Source organism: Salvelinus sp. IW2-2015, linkage group LG37, assembly GCF_002910315.2.
Source record: "Salvelinus sp. IW2-2015 linkage group LG37, ASM291031v2, whole genome shotgun sequence".
Lineage (NCBI taxonomy): Eukaryota > Metazoa > Chordata > Actinopteri > Salmoniformes > Salmonidae > Salvelinus > Salvelinus sp. IW2-2015.
In genome coordinates this window covers 13,430,023-13,444,651 of record NC_036876.1, presented here as the reverse complement: position 1 = coordinate 13,444,651, position 14,629 = coordinate 13,430,023, and the positions used below count along the sequence as shown (strand labels likewise).

The window sequence follows — 14,629 nt, the reverse complement described above, 5'->3', positions numbered from 1 at the left end:
TACGCTTACAGATGACTTGAACCTTGTTTACATTTGTATACGATCGCATCTCTCTTCTGCTTGGGAATACTTTGGAACAGATTTCCAAAATTAAAATCTCAGAGCTGATTTGCTGGTGTTTACAGTCTTATGTCCAACAATAAAAATACAAAAGTAGTATTTTTTGGCTCAGAGAACTGAGACAAAAAATGGCTCATTTTTGGGGGTAAATAAAAGCAAACTGGCGTAACGCCAGTTGGAGGACCCTGCTATATAAGTTGTTCTTCGTTTTAAAGTGGGACCGGGGGGAAAAATCACAACTTTTTACGGCATATTTAAAATAACCCCATGCAAGGACATCCCTTGGATCTGAATAACAAAACTGATAGGAATTGTGAAAAAATATAAAATGAAATGATAAAATGTACAGTAAYAGTCAAAAGTTTGGATATGCCTACTCATTCCAGGGTTTTTCTTYTCTTTTTACTATTTTCTACATTGTAGAATAATAGTGAATATGTCAAAACTATGAAAAAAAAWWTACGGAATCATGTAGTAACCAAAAAGGTGTTAAACAAATCAAAATAGATTTTAGATTCTTAAAAGTAGCCACCCTGTGTCTTGATGACAGCTTTGCACACTGTTGGCATTCTCTCAACCAGCTTCATGAGGTAGTCACCTGGAATGCATTTCAATTAACAGGTGTGCCTTGTTAAAAGTTAATTTGTGGAATTCTTTCTTAATCAGTGGTGTTGTGACAAGATAGGGGTGGTATACAGAAGATAGCCCTATTTGGTGAAAGAACAAGTCCATATGAAGTCAAGAACAGCTCAAATAAGCAAAGAGAAACAACAGTCCATCATTACTTTAAGACATGAAGGTCAGTCAATCTGGAACATGTCAAGAAGTTTGAAAGTTTCTTCAAGTGCAGTCGCAAAAACCATCAAGCGCTATGATGAAACTGTCTCTCGTGAGGACCACCACAGGAAAGGAAGACCCAGAGTTACCTCTGCTGCAGAGGATAAGTTCATTAGAGTTACTAGCCTAAGAAATTGCAGCCCAAATAAATGCTTCACAGAGTTCAAGTAACAGACACATCTCAACATCAACTGTTCAGAGGAGACTGCGTGAATCAGGCCTTCGTGGTCGAATTGATGCAAAGAAACCACTACTAAAGGACACCAATAAAAAGAGACTTGCTTGGGCCAAGAAACAYGAGCAATGGACATTAGACCGGTGGTAATCTGTYGTTTGGTCTGATGAGTCTAATTTTGAGATTTTTGGTTCCAACCGCTGTGTTTTTGTGAGACGCAGAGTAGTGTAACAGATGAWCTCCGAGTGTGTGGTTCCCAGCGTGAAGCATGGAGGTGTGATGGTGTGGAGGTGCTTTGCTGGTGACACTGTCTGTGATTTATTTAGAATTCAAGGCACACTTAACCAGCATGTCTACCACAGCATTCTGCAACGATACRCCATCCCATCTGGTTTGCGCTTAGTGGGACTATCATTTGTTTTTCAACAGGACCCAACACACCTGACCCAACACACCTCCAGGCTGTGTGAGGGCTATTTGACCAAGAAGGAGAATGCTGCATCAGATGACCTGGCCTCCACAACCACCCAACCTCAACCCAACTGAGATAGTTTGGGATGAGKTGGACCACAGAGTGAAGGAAAAGCAGCCAACAAGTGCTCAGCAAGCTGGTTGAGAGAATGCCAACAGTGTGCAAAGGCAAAAGATGGCTACTTTGAAGAATCTAAAATCTAAAATATTTGATTTTGATTTGTTTAACACTTTTTTTGTTTATTACATGATTCCATATGTGTTATTTCATAGTTTTGATGTCTTCAYTATTATTATACAATGTAGAAAATAGTACAAATAAAGAAAAACCCTGGAATGAGTAGGTGTGTCCAAACTTTTGACTGGTACTGTATGTACAGACGAATATCAAACAACTGATCACCCGTAGACAATTTCAAATGACGCATGGTCTCAAGTCAAATTGACATGTCTGCGATTTGCCCTTAACTTGCATCATATTGATTCTGATACATTGAGTAAGACCAAGGACATGTCATTCATTCAGATTGAAGAACATACAGTGGGGCAAAAAAGTATTTAATCAGCCACCAATTGTGCAAGTTCTCCCACTTAAAAAGATGAGAGAGGCCTGTAATACTCATCATAGGTACACTTCAACTATGACAGACAAAATGAGAAAAAAAATCCAGAAAATCACATTGTAGGATTTTTAATGAATTTATTTGCAAATTATGGTGGAAAATAAGTATTTGGTCACCTACAAACAAGCAAGATTATATATTTTTTGCCCCACTGTAACTGACCTGTTCGTAACCCATTCAGTTGACTAGGAGAGCCCTCCTGTCTGCTTTAGTGTGTTTCATAAAGCACAATGACATTATTGAACCCAGTGACGACGTGAATATTAACTGTTTGCTTCGGGCATAGAAGACTTGGTTTAGTAGTAGAGAATGACAATCGCTACAAAACTGCGCTTTCAAAAACAGCGAATGTGTGTGTATCCCAAAGTTAATGAGGTAAAGCTTGYCTCTTGTGGATCAATGTCACSTATGTATGCAGTTCAAGTTTAGTTTATCTTTTGTAGAGGTGAACTGCTCTAAAAATWAACAGACATTAAAAGAAACCAGCAGCCATGTTTTCTTTTCMTCCTCCACTTCTGAACAATGTTGTTTTTTACGCTGTCTGGCATTTAGTGATTTGTGCTTCTGCAAATCAAGACAAATAAGTAGGAGTATGTCAAAAAAATATATGTGCMATGTCAGAAATATGTTTCCTGAAAATGTGTTCTTACAGACAGATAGGAATACCTCCCTTGGTACACAGAGCTGTGGTGAACATGATGATATTTAGACATGGATGGTGTCAGTTCAACGTACTGTTAAGAAGGCTCAAATGCTCACCTTAGCTCTCAGAGTCTGTTGGTGGTTTTGGGGCTCTTGCTGTTCTTCAGGTATGATGAGTCCTCTGTGTCAACCATTACTTCTACTTCTGCTGGGAGGTTGGCACTGTCCCCTGAAACAAAATGTGCATGGATATGTCAGAAACCCTCAATCACAAATGTCCCCATTGCAAGGGACCGGAGCCTTTCTTTACCAGGAAGAACTCTGGGCCCTCTAATATATAATAGATCCTTATTACCTCCCATCCCACCGCTGTGCTGCTGCAGCTGGCTGGTGAAGAAAAGTTCTCTCTTGGACACCTGCTCGTCCCAGGCCTCCAGGATGTGCCGGCGCTCCGGGGGCACCAGGCTCAGGGTGTCCGGGTGGGCCTCCTCGATGTGGGCCCTCACCCCCTCCAGGCTGTGGGAGTACTGGAGCTCCCCGCACACCATGCACACCAGCAGCTGGTTCAGGGGGTCGTAGTCCATGAGGTAGCAGTTCCTCCATACGGCATCTGAGATGGGGCCGTTGTAGTTGTCGTTATGATCATCGTCTGCGAAAAGGAGCTCTGATTCCTCTGCGGGAAAGAGAGTGGTATTGTAAGACACGGGTTCCCAAACTTTTTCACTCAGGCCCCCCTTCTAGCATTGGGGAACATAGCTCTCTATGGTATGCAATGACTGACATGACAATAAGAGAAACTGATGGTGCACTACCCAATTTCGAAATTGCCCCTTGTGCATTCTACTATTACAGCTTTGATGAGTAAGTTGAAAGCCGAACCGAGTTCAAAATAATAAAACTGCACGTCCACAGTTTTTGGGCACTAGCCAGTCACAGTAGCCCATGAAAACATTCTATTAGCCAAGGGCTGAACATATATGTAGAAATATTTGGGCTAGTTTGCAACAAGGTTACTCGAAGAAACAACTATAGCTGTAGCTAGACAGGGGTATTCACTCTGACCCTACGRGGTCCGGAGCCTGCTGGTTTTCTGTTCTACCTGATAATTAATTGCACCCACCTGGTGTCCCAGGTCGAAAGCAGTYCCTGATTAGAGGGTAACAATGAAAACAACGCAGTGGAACTGGCTTCGAGGACCAAAGTTGAGTTTGCGGGATCTATACTGACGTTTCAAATGTATTACCTTCTGTAGGTTCCGTATGGCTTGGGTCAGGAAAGTAGCCCATGTCTGTCTCTCTGGAAGTACTATGGAAAAAGACACCACAGTACTGGTTACTACCAACATACACATTGAGATAAGAGAAACGTCAGAGGGAACCTGAAAACGACTCTCTCACCTTAGATGTAGTTCAGAGTCCTCCGAGGTGTTGACCCACCGGTCRGGATCCTGTTCCTTTGGTTGAGAAAAATTACGGTCAGCCCTAATGGAAATTAACTGACCAAGAGGAACCAAAGTTACCCAAGGCTGAATCCTCACCCCTTGGTACCAATGCCTGATTTACCATATAGTTCAGACTTAAAATATGATAGGGTGTTTTCTTTGAAATATTCACCATTGTAAAAATTACCTGTGTATCCAGCCCCTGCAGCAGGTGTTGAGGCTGACTGCTGGGGAGGATGGGCCTCCAGTTGACCGAAGCCCTCTTCTCAGTCAGCTCCCTGTCCCTCATGGACTTCCTGGCTCTCTGTTCCTTCTTCTTCACTCTCCAGTACTCCCTCTTCTTCCTCAGAGTCTCCTCTTCCGACTCCCCCGGCACTGGCTTGGGCGGACCCATGGAGCTTATGTAGATGGGGCTTCTGGTGAGCCCCTGCATTGTAGGCAATCCTACATTTTGTAAATTCCCACTTTGAGGAATCTGAGCACCTTGACATTTGAAAGGAGTCTGTGTTGGTGTGAATGTGGACGTTTGACTGGGAGGATGAATTGGTAAGAGCTTGATGCTAGTCAGAGGGTTGGGCGGAGGTGTGAGAGTAGCGATGGGTGAGGCGTCAGCGTCTGAGATTTCCTGCACTTGCAATCGCCATTTTCTWACACGTGGCGAGTCAGGGCTGGACCCCGGGGCCGCTTCCTGTTTGCTCTCCACCAATAGCAGCCCGCCTTTCTTCCCCTCACCCAATGGAGGGACAGTGACACCGCCTCCTACAGGGAGAAACRCGSTATTGAAGCTATGAGATGTCTGGGRGGACCCTGTGTGGCCAATGGATGAATTGGAAATACTGGTAGAGTTGACCGGAGGTCTGAGCTGTAGTGTATCAGATGGTTGTCCCATGTTGGAGGTGGTGGGGCTCACAACCAGAAGTGTAGGGATGTTGGTGACCATGCTGAGGCTTGCCTGAGGTCCAGAGGCAGGGGGAGATATAGGCTGGAGAAGGGGGGAGGGCTGGGGTTTGAGCAATGGTGCAGCTTGTAGACTGAAGCTCCCGCCTATCTGCACTGGCCTCTGTGTTGGTGTCTTGACAATATGGAGATTCGGAGCCTAAAAGACAACAACACAATCAATGGACAGCTTTACATTCGTTTTATGTCACAATATATAATTTAGAACCAGGGTTATTTGMTCTATTTGTTTATCTTTACAAACATTTACTTGTTTATGGTTGTTTATGTTCAGTTCTCAGAATCCATATACCTCCTTCCCCTCTCCCTCTATTTTCGTTGCTTGTGTCAAATGCCAGAGAGAGATCCATGGCATTTTAGTTAGACTGGACAGTGGCCTTGTGTACAGTATTGCATTGAAAAATACATAATAGTTCCTCATTCCAATTAACATAACCACAAAATGTACTTTTACCTCAAATTAAATTGAAATGATAGGTATTGGCCWACCATGTGAGTCATGAAATCTGCACTATGATGAAATCTAATAGCATGGATTACAAATTATATCCACCCACCTGTGCTGCTTTGAAGGCCAGTCGTCTGCTGTAGTCCCCCTGCCTCAGCCCCCCTCCTCCCTGCCGAGCCTTCCTGGCTCTCTGCTGCCTCTTCATCATCCTCCAGTACTCCCTCTTCTTCTGCAGAGTCACATTCTGGTCTGTCACCACTGGGGCGTGGTGATGTTGCTGACGCTGCTGCTGTTGCTGTTGCTGGGGGTGTTTTTGGTGTTGTTGACGCCGGTGTTGATTTTGAAGTTGGCAAGGTGGTTGTTGTTGTGGTGGCTGGTGATGTAGCTTCGGAGGTTCTGGGGAGCAGCAGTGGTGGTGGCCTGCTTTTTTGGCACGCAACCTCTGGGCTCTACGAGGGACAGGGAGGAGTGGTCCTCCGGAGGCTGCCTTTTGGGAGCAGGATTGTGTGGGTGTGTGAGAGGAGGGTTCAGACCGATTGAGAGGGGAAGCTGAGAAAGAGAGGGTGTTCGTACAAGGACTGGATAGGGGAGAGGCCTTCGGATGAGGACTCAGTGGACGAATGGTCACCTGACATGGTGGCGGGGCGTCAGCATCCACCTGCCACCCTTTGACCTCCAACAATAGGTCACCAGATATGGAGGCTTTCTCCTCGTCTCCCAGGGTGAGCAGAGGTAGATTTGGCTTGACCTCAATCTGGAGGGCATTCTCCTCGGAGGAACAAGCCTGGGGTTCACTTTTACAAGGCAGCTGTTCTGTAATACAGTCGGGCTGTTCCGTTTTACAGTCAGCCACAGTGCTGAGAGATTCCTCCAGAAGCTTCTTCATAGAGGCCACTGCCAGGAGAGTGGTGGCCTGGCTGTCAGCATTCAAGGCTAGGTCTGGTGGCTCTGGATGTGGTGGAGACTGGGACAGTTTGATATCAACACAGAGKGGTTGTTCCAGTGGAGGACATGGAGCATGTGTTGAGATTGTTTCTCTTTCTTGTTTTATTTGGTTTCCCTGTGGAGGCATGGGCAGACTGGTGTTTGAGAGAGGCTTGATAGTGTGTGTGTGGTTGACAGAGGTGTTGACATTGGGATTGGCTGTGGCTAATCGTGCTAACCTTTGGTTCCGCCTCTTCTGTGAGGCAGCATTTCCCCTAGCTTGAACTCCTTGCCTTAGGCGGATGGCGCGGGCTGCCCTCTGCTCTCGTTTCTTTACCCTCCAGTACTCCCTCTTCTTAGCCATACTTTCCTCCTCTGTTAGCTTTGGGTCCAAGTTAAGCACTGCTGATGCTGTAGAAGCTTTGACAGCCATCTGCATGACACAGCTAGCCGGCTTTGGCATCGCTGTAGGCACACCAGGAAAGGTGTTTTGGATGTTWTGAGGGTGTGTGAGGGTGATATGACTCTGGGGCTGGAAGACTGTGTGTAAATTCAGTAGGTTTTTCGGTGTGCTGCGAAATTCAGTCCTCGGTCTGATTGAAACCAACCTGGGAGGCTTCATGATCGACAGGCCGACGGGAGGACAAGAGACTTTAAACTGAGCAGAACGGATTAGAGGAGGTGGTGGGTTGTCCTGTGTTTGATGACTTAACACCACATTACTAAAGGTATCACCAGTAGGTATGGGAAACAGTTGGTGTTGGCGGTGTGTGTTGGTAAATAAATTATTAACAGGCATCCCACTACTGCTACCAATTTCACCCCCAGTCTCTTTTGCTTCTGTAGTGAGATCAATTTGAGGAATGTTATTGGTCACTGTACCATCCTCCATGATGAAACCTCCAATGATCTCTGAGGCGCTGGTGTGAGTAGGCCTATTTTCTGTTGGTTGTGGCAGCATTTTGCAGCTTGCTGTTCTGGCCTTCCTCATATCCTCCAGGATGCTCTGGTAACGCTTGACTCTTTGCATCAGAGCATCCCTCTCCTTCATCTTAGCTCGGACTTCACCAGACAGCTTGGCTCGCTGCTCCCGCTTCTTGACACGCCAGTATTCCCGCATCTGGGCCGCCCTCTGCTCGGGGGTCTCCTTTGGGTCATCTCGTGGTGCGTTGTGAGTTGTTAAGGCTTTGGCATGACAGGGGGACTTCCGCATCTTTCTCTGACCCAGGAAATTCCTTTGGGTTTCAATGAACCTCTGTCTCGGAGTCCTACAACGGACCATACCTCGGTTAACGTTGGCAAACTGCACTGGACCAGGGAGCCTTCTGCTTGGTTCCCCTGCTGGTTTATAACCAATGATATTAGATGCGATACCAGTCTGCATTGTTGCTTTAGCCTCCTGCAGATTCTCTGCTCTTAGCTGAACGGTCTGTTCATTAGCGTTGACTGTGGTTAGCTTAGCCAGGATTGAATCGTCAGACTCCCTTTTGACAGCAATGCTAGCCACTGCTCTGGCGTTCTTCAGCAGCCGTCCGGCTGAGATGAACGGGGCACTGACCCTACTAACACACTGCCTCTGGCCCTGTCCACTCAAAAAGGACTGGGGATGTTCAACGTCCACATTTGGTAACAGTTCTACTTTCTGCAACGATACCTCCATGTTCGTGATTCTTTTGCTGGCCTTGCTTAACCTAGCCGCTTGCTTCGCTCGCTGTTCTCTTTTCTTGATGCGCCAATTCTCTCTGCGCTTGGCGGCTCGCTCCTCCTCAGTCTCCAGTGTAGCTGATGTGTCGTTGATGCTTCTAACTTCTTGGGCCGCGACCACTGCACTCTTTTTCCCGCCTAGCGGTGTTACTTTCATCCCTCTAGGCCTAACCCCTGGTTTGTGGACGAGCATAGGGGCAGATTGAGTGGTCACGATGGTCATCCCTGTGGTAATGTTAGTGGTTAGCGATCTAGGCTTAACAGACACTGTAACTTGCGTCTTTGTCATTGCACCAGGCCTTGATACACTCTGGGTGGTCAGATGCTGCTCAGATGACACTACAGGAGAGCTGCCATTGAGAATAGTCATGCCGGTCTGTGGTTGGCGAGGTGCAGAGCCTGAGGCTCTCACCGCCACTCTTACCGGAGGCACAAAGGAGCCACTGTTGAGAAGCACTCCATTGGGTTTGGCTGAGGTAACTGTTCCAATCACAGCGCCCCCTGTTGGATAATTTTTCACTGCCATCTTGCAGACCATCGCACCTTCTCCTGGGCCTGCACTGGACGTTGGGAACTGAGGCAAGACTTTGTTGAGTTTTATCCTCTGGAACCAACTCTCCTTTTGGTTTGCTGAGGAATAGTTTTGGCCCCCTTCCCCAACACTATGGTTYTGATTATAGGAGACAGCAGAACCCTTTCCCTTCAATAAGACTACAGGTGCACCGCCGACATAAGTTTGGTAGGAACCATCACTATTCAACAAAGGGGGGGCAGACCCTGCTATTGAACAAGAGGCACCRGAATTCAACCCCATTGAGGTTATGGTTTTATGGACTGCATTACTGTCCAAGGATTTACTTCCTCTGTTTGTTGCTTTTGACCTCTCCTTCTTGACCTCTGACAGCTTAGCCCTCTGCTCTCGTTTCTTGGTCCTCCAGTACTCTCTCTTCTGGGCGAGGGTGGCGTTGTCAAACTCCGAGGCCGGACGGTAGCGCTGAACCCGTGGGCTGCCAGCCCCTCCAGTTCCCTGGGTGGTTGGCATGATGGTCGTGTTGCTGCTTGGTCACCGTTCCTACTCTTCACCAAACTGTGCTGGCTGCGGAATCCTCACTCATCCTACTATTTTTCGTCCAATATGGATATCGCCAGCCTTTAGCTATTGAGTAGCATCCTATAGGTCTTGTTATGTCCGTCTCCCATCTCTGGTGGTCACCGGCCACATCTTGACATTGACAGACGCCAGATGGTAAAGTCCTAAAAGTATGAAAATAAACAACACGTGAATAAACAACTGAAGTTCGCATTCAGATATKAATCATAACAGGGCTTGCGATTGGATTGTTAGCTGACTTATCACTTCTTGAAATAGTTTGTTGGTAGTTGATAAAATAAATAATGAAAGGTACTTCTTCAAGCCACATATCATCAGTGTTCGCAAATCACACCCAATTACTTTTTTCACATTTTGTTGTGTTACAGCTTGAATTTAAAAATTGTTAATTTAAGATGTTGTGTCACTGGCCTACACACAATACCCCATAATGTCAAAGTGGAATTATGTTTATAATGAATTAAAAGTGGAAAGCTGAAATGTCTAGAATTAGTAAGTATTCAACCCCTTTGTTATTGCATGCCTAAATAAGTTCAGGAGTAAAAATGTGCTTAACAAGTCACATAATAAGTTGCATGGACTCACCCTGTGTGAAATAATAGTGTTGAACATGATTTTTGAATGACTACCTCATCTCTGAACCCCACCCATACAATTATCTGTAAGGTCCCTCAGTTGAGCAGTGAATTTCAAACCCAGATTCAACCACAGACGTCCTTGGTGTAAAGTACCAGTGGTGTAAAGTACTTTAGTTTTTTGGGGTATCTGTACTTCGCTATTTATATTTTTGACAACTTTTACTTCACTACATTCCTAAAGAAAATAATGTACTTTTTACTCCATACATTTTCCCTGGTACCCAAAAGTACATTGTAATTGCTTAACAGGACAGGAAAACAGTCCAATTCACATACTTATCAAGAGAACATCCCTGGTCATTCCTACAGCCTCTGATCTGGCAGACTCAATAAACCCAAATGCTTTGTTTGTAAATGATGTCTGAGTGTTGGAGCATTGCCCTGGCTATCCGTAAATGGGAAAAATACAAGAAAATGGTGCTGTCTGGTTTTCTTAATATACGGAATGTGAAATGATTTATACTTTTACTTTTGATACTTAAGTATATTTTAGCAATTACATTTACATTTGATACTTAAGTATATTTAAAACCCAAATACTGTCATACTTGTACTAGGTCACTCACTTTTACCACCATTGGTCCTTCCTAACTCAGTTGCTGGAGAGGAAGGAAACGACTCAGGGATTTCACAAATGGTGACTTTAAAACCTTTACAGAGTTTAATGGCTGTGATAGGAGAAAACTGAGGATGGATCAACAACATTGTAGTTAATCTATAATACTAATCCTACTCTAAACAACAGTGAAAAGAAGGAAGCCTGTACATAATAAAAAAATATTCCAAAACATGCATCTTGTGCAGGCACTAAAGTAAGACTGCAAAAAATGTGGCAAAGAAATTGACTTTATGTCCTGCATAGAAAAGCGTTATGTTTGAGGAAAACCCAACAACACCGAGTACCACTTTTCATATTTTCAAGCATGGTTGTGGCTGCATCATGTTATGGGCATGCTTATCATCGGCAAGAACTAGGGAATTTTTGATTATAAAAAAAAACGGAATAGAGCGAAGCACAGGCAAAATCCTAGAAGGAAACATGGTTCAGTCGGCCTTCCAACAGACACTGGGAGACAAATTCACCTTTCAGCAGGACAATAACCTAAMACACAAGGCCAAATATAMMCTGGAGTTGCTTACCAAGTCAACATTGAATGTTCCTGAGTGACCTACTTACAGTTTGGGCTTAAAAATCTAATGGCAAGACTAGAAAATGGCTGTCTAGCAATGATCAACAACCAACTTGAAGAACATCATTACTGTACTAACAGCTCTGAGCTATCTGTGGACATTTTCATTCATTTGTTCTACTATAGGACAGATTTTCAGACTAGCCTTAATGCAACCTAAAGGAGACAGTGTTGCAAAACACATTTTCTTTGGAGACAACATGATCTTTGGCAAATAAAATCTGAAACGCTTCCAAAATGCAGGCTGTGTTCCTAGCAGCATGCACTACAACCAGGAAGAGAAAAATGGCACTGTCTCTTTAAGTCATGTCCCTCGTCTATCACAAAATATGTCTGTCGTGTGCCGTTTTTCATTCTTTATTTATTCTCGTATGAATACCAAACGCAGTGTGCTGACGAGTGTCCAAGTATCGTCACAAATTCCAAAGAAAAGCGTCCGGAAGATTGGACAAATTTGGTGATATTCATGCCGTTACCAGCGCTGTCTCTACCAGCATACAATGGACAATATCTTCCTCCTCCCCTGTCCACACGGACTGGCGCCTGTCTGCGTGTGTGTTCCTTGTCGAAATKAATCGAAAAGCATAAAACGAAGCCAGCGGTGAAAGAGCAGGATGTTTGGAAACGTGTGAAAAAAAAACATGCATATGCATTACCTGGTAGTTACACCTAACTTTCCGGGACAGTTTGTTAACGTTTGGACAGATATACTGTCAGGACACTGCAGATACTTTCCGCGAGCCAGCCTTTCTCTCTATCGCTGCCTTGACAACGGTGAAAAATACCAGGATGTGGGACCTTGCTGCTTGTGTGTAAACTGCGTCGCGTGGACAGATACAAGCCTCTTAAAGCAATACTACACGACAGGGGACATTATTGTTTATCTGGACAGCAACATGTATTTCAAATAGATGGACAATGAAATTGAGCCATTTCTATCCATATCCACGATGCCAAACATTTCCACTCTATAATACCATTTTATTATAGGCTATTGGTTATATAATTTTAGACCATGCTGAAAATGTTGTTGATATGTACAACTGGGACTGCACCCAATCAATCAATTCATCTATTCGAATCCAATCAATTAAATCATTTGTAATTTAATATACACCTCCCTAATATTGGAGTTGCGCCCCCTTTTGCCCTCAGAACAGTCTCAATTTGTCAAGTCATGGACTCTTCRAGGTGTCAAGCGTTCCACAGGGATGCTGGCCYATGTTGACTCCAATGCTTCCAGAGTTGTGTCATGTTGGCTGGATGTCCTTTGGGTGGTGGACCATTCTTGATACACAAGGGAAACTGTTGAGTGTGAAAAACCYAGCAGGTTGCAGCTCTTGACACACAAACCGGTGCGCCTGGCACCTACTACCATACCTGGTTCAAAGGCACTTACATATTTGTCTTGCCCATTCACCCTCTGAATGGCACACATACACGATCCATGACTCAAGRCTTAAAAATCCTTCCTTAACCTGTCTCCCCCCTTCATCTACACTGATTGAAGTGAATTTAACAATTGACATCAATAAGGGATCATAGCTTTYACCTGGATTCACCTGGTCAGTCTGTCATGGAAAGAGCATGTGTTCCTGAAGTTTTGTACACTCAGTATATTCTAGCACATTTGACTGATGCAAAATTGACCATGGATTTCCACAAAATTACAGGGTTTCTTATGTGGGGATAAAAATAATAGACAATGTTGCCACTCCCGTTGTATTTATCCATGGTTGCGAATTTACGCATTTTGGCCAGTATTTCTCTCAATATCTCACTATAAAGAACATGAAGCAATGACCGTGCAAGATAGATTGTTATAATATCCCCTGAGATTATGCAAAGTCCCTGTWCATAAGGAATTGTTCATAAATAGTGAAAATGTATGTTGTATATGGACACCCATTTGAAAGACAGTAGATCCCCCACCCCCCACCCCATATTCATCTCATAAACGTCTCTGTAACAAAACAAGTAACATAACAACCCCATTGGCAAACTGTCACATTTGTCCCAAGAAGACTCGATGGTGTGATCGCTGCCAAAGGTACTTCAACAAAGTACTGAGTAAAGGGTCTGATAACTTATATAAATGTGATATTTCAGTTTCTTATTTGTAATAAATTAGCAAAAATGYATTTTTGCTTTGTCATTATGTGGTATTGTGTGTAGATTGATGAGGGGAAAAAAACAATTTAATCAATTTTAGAATAAGGCTGTAAYGTAACAAAATGTGGAAAAAGTCAAGGGGTCTGAATACTTTCCGAAGGAAAGTGCCTATAGTGCATGTATAGTGCCTATAGAGTGCCTATATAAAGTCTACATCCCCTTGACCTCAAATTTTGTTGCGTTAAAAAAGTTGGATTGAAATAGAGTTAATATWTTTTTTTTGTCATTGATCTACACAAAATTCTCCATAATGTCAAAGTGAAAAGAAAATTCTTCAAATTGTACAAATGAATAACAATTAAATAAACTACAATATAATAGTTGCATAAGTATTCTCCCCCTTTATTTAGGCAAGCCTAAATTAGTTCTTCACAAATCACATAATAAATTACAATGAACAAAAATATAAACGCAACATGTAAAGTGTTGGTCCCGTGTTTCATGATCTGAAATAAAAGATCCCAGAAATGTTCCATGCGCACAAAAAGCTTTTYTCTCAAATGGTGCACAAATTTGTTTACATCCCTGTTAGTGAGTATTTCTCATTTGCAAAGATAATCCATTCACCTGACAAGTGTYGTATATCAAGAAGCTGATTAAATAGCATGACCATTACACAGGTGTTGGGGACAATAAGAGGTCACTCTCAAATGTGCAGTTTTGTCACACAACACAATGCCACAGATGTCTCAAGTTTTGAGGGAGCGTGCAATTGACATGCTGACCGCAATAATGTCCACCAGAGCTGTTGCCAGAGAATGGAATGTTCATTTCTATACCATAAACTGCCTCCAATGTCGTTTTAGAGAATTTGTAATGCAGCACATCCAACCGGCCTCACAACCGCAGAACACGTGTAACCATGCCAGCCCAGGACCTCCACATCTGGCTTCTTCTCCTTCGGGATTGTCTGAGACCAGCAACACAGACAGCTGATGAAACTGTGTGTTTGCACAACCGAAGAGTTTCTGCACAAACTGTCAGAAACCTTTCTCAGGGAAGCTCATCTGCGTGCTTGTCATCCTCACCAGGGTCTTGACCTGACTGCAGTTCGGCGTCATAACCAACTTCAGTGGGRAAATTATTGCCTTCAATGGCCACTGGCACACTGGAGAAGTGTGTTCTTCATTTGGATAATCTCAGTTTCAACTGTACCGGGCAGATGGCAGACAGCGTGTTTGCTGATGTTAACGTTGTGAACAGAATGCCCCATGGTGGCAGTGGGGTTATGGTATG

General features: G+C 44.0%; 1 protein-coding gene across 2 annotated transcripts; it reads right to left on the bottom strand.

The window, feature by feature from the left end:
* Positions 1-841: 841 nt before the first annotated feature.
* On the bottom strand, positions 842-11,970 carry LOC111960389 (uncharacterized). 2 transcript variants are annotated; one of them, XM_023982361.2, is made up of 8 exons: positions 11,878-11,970; positions 5,764-9,536; positions 4,437-5,345; positions 4,206-4,303; positions 4,052-4,113; positions 3,164-3,481; positions 2,926-3,037; positions 842-2,730 (listed from the first exon to the last, which is right to left on the bottom strand). In XM_023982361.2, exons 2-7 carry the CDS (start codon positions 9,322-9,324, stop codon positions 2,934-2,936), a joined length of 5,052 nt encoding a protein of 1,683 aa, XP_023838129.1. In that variant the 5' UTR covers positions 9,325-9,536; positions 11,878-11,970; the 3' UTR covers positions 842-2,730; positions 2,926-2,933. The 2 variants fall into 2 exon arrangements, with proteins under 2 accessions (XP_023838129.1, XP_023838130.1); XM_023982362.2 differs by having other exon boundaries at positions 4,206-4,261.
* Positions 11,971-14,629: the final 2,659 nt, after the last annotated feature.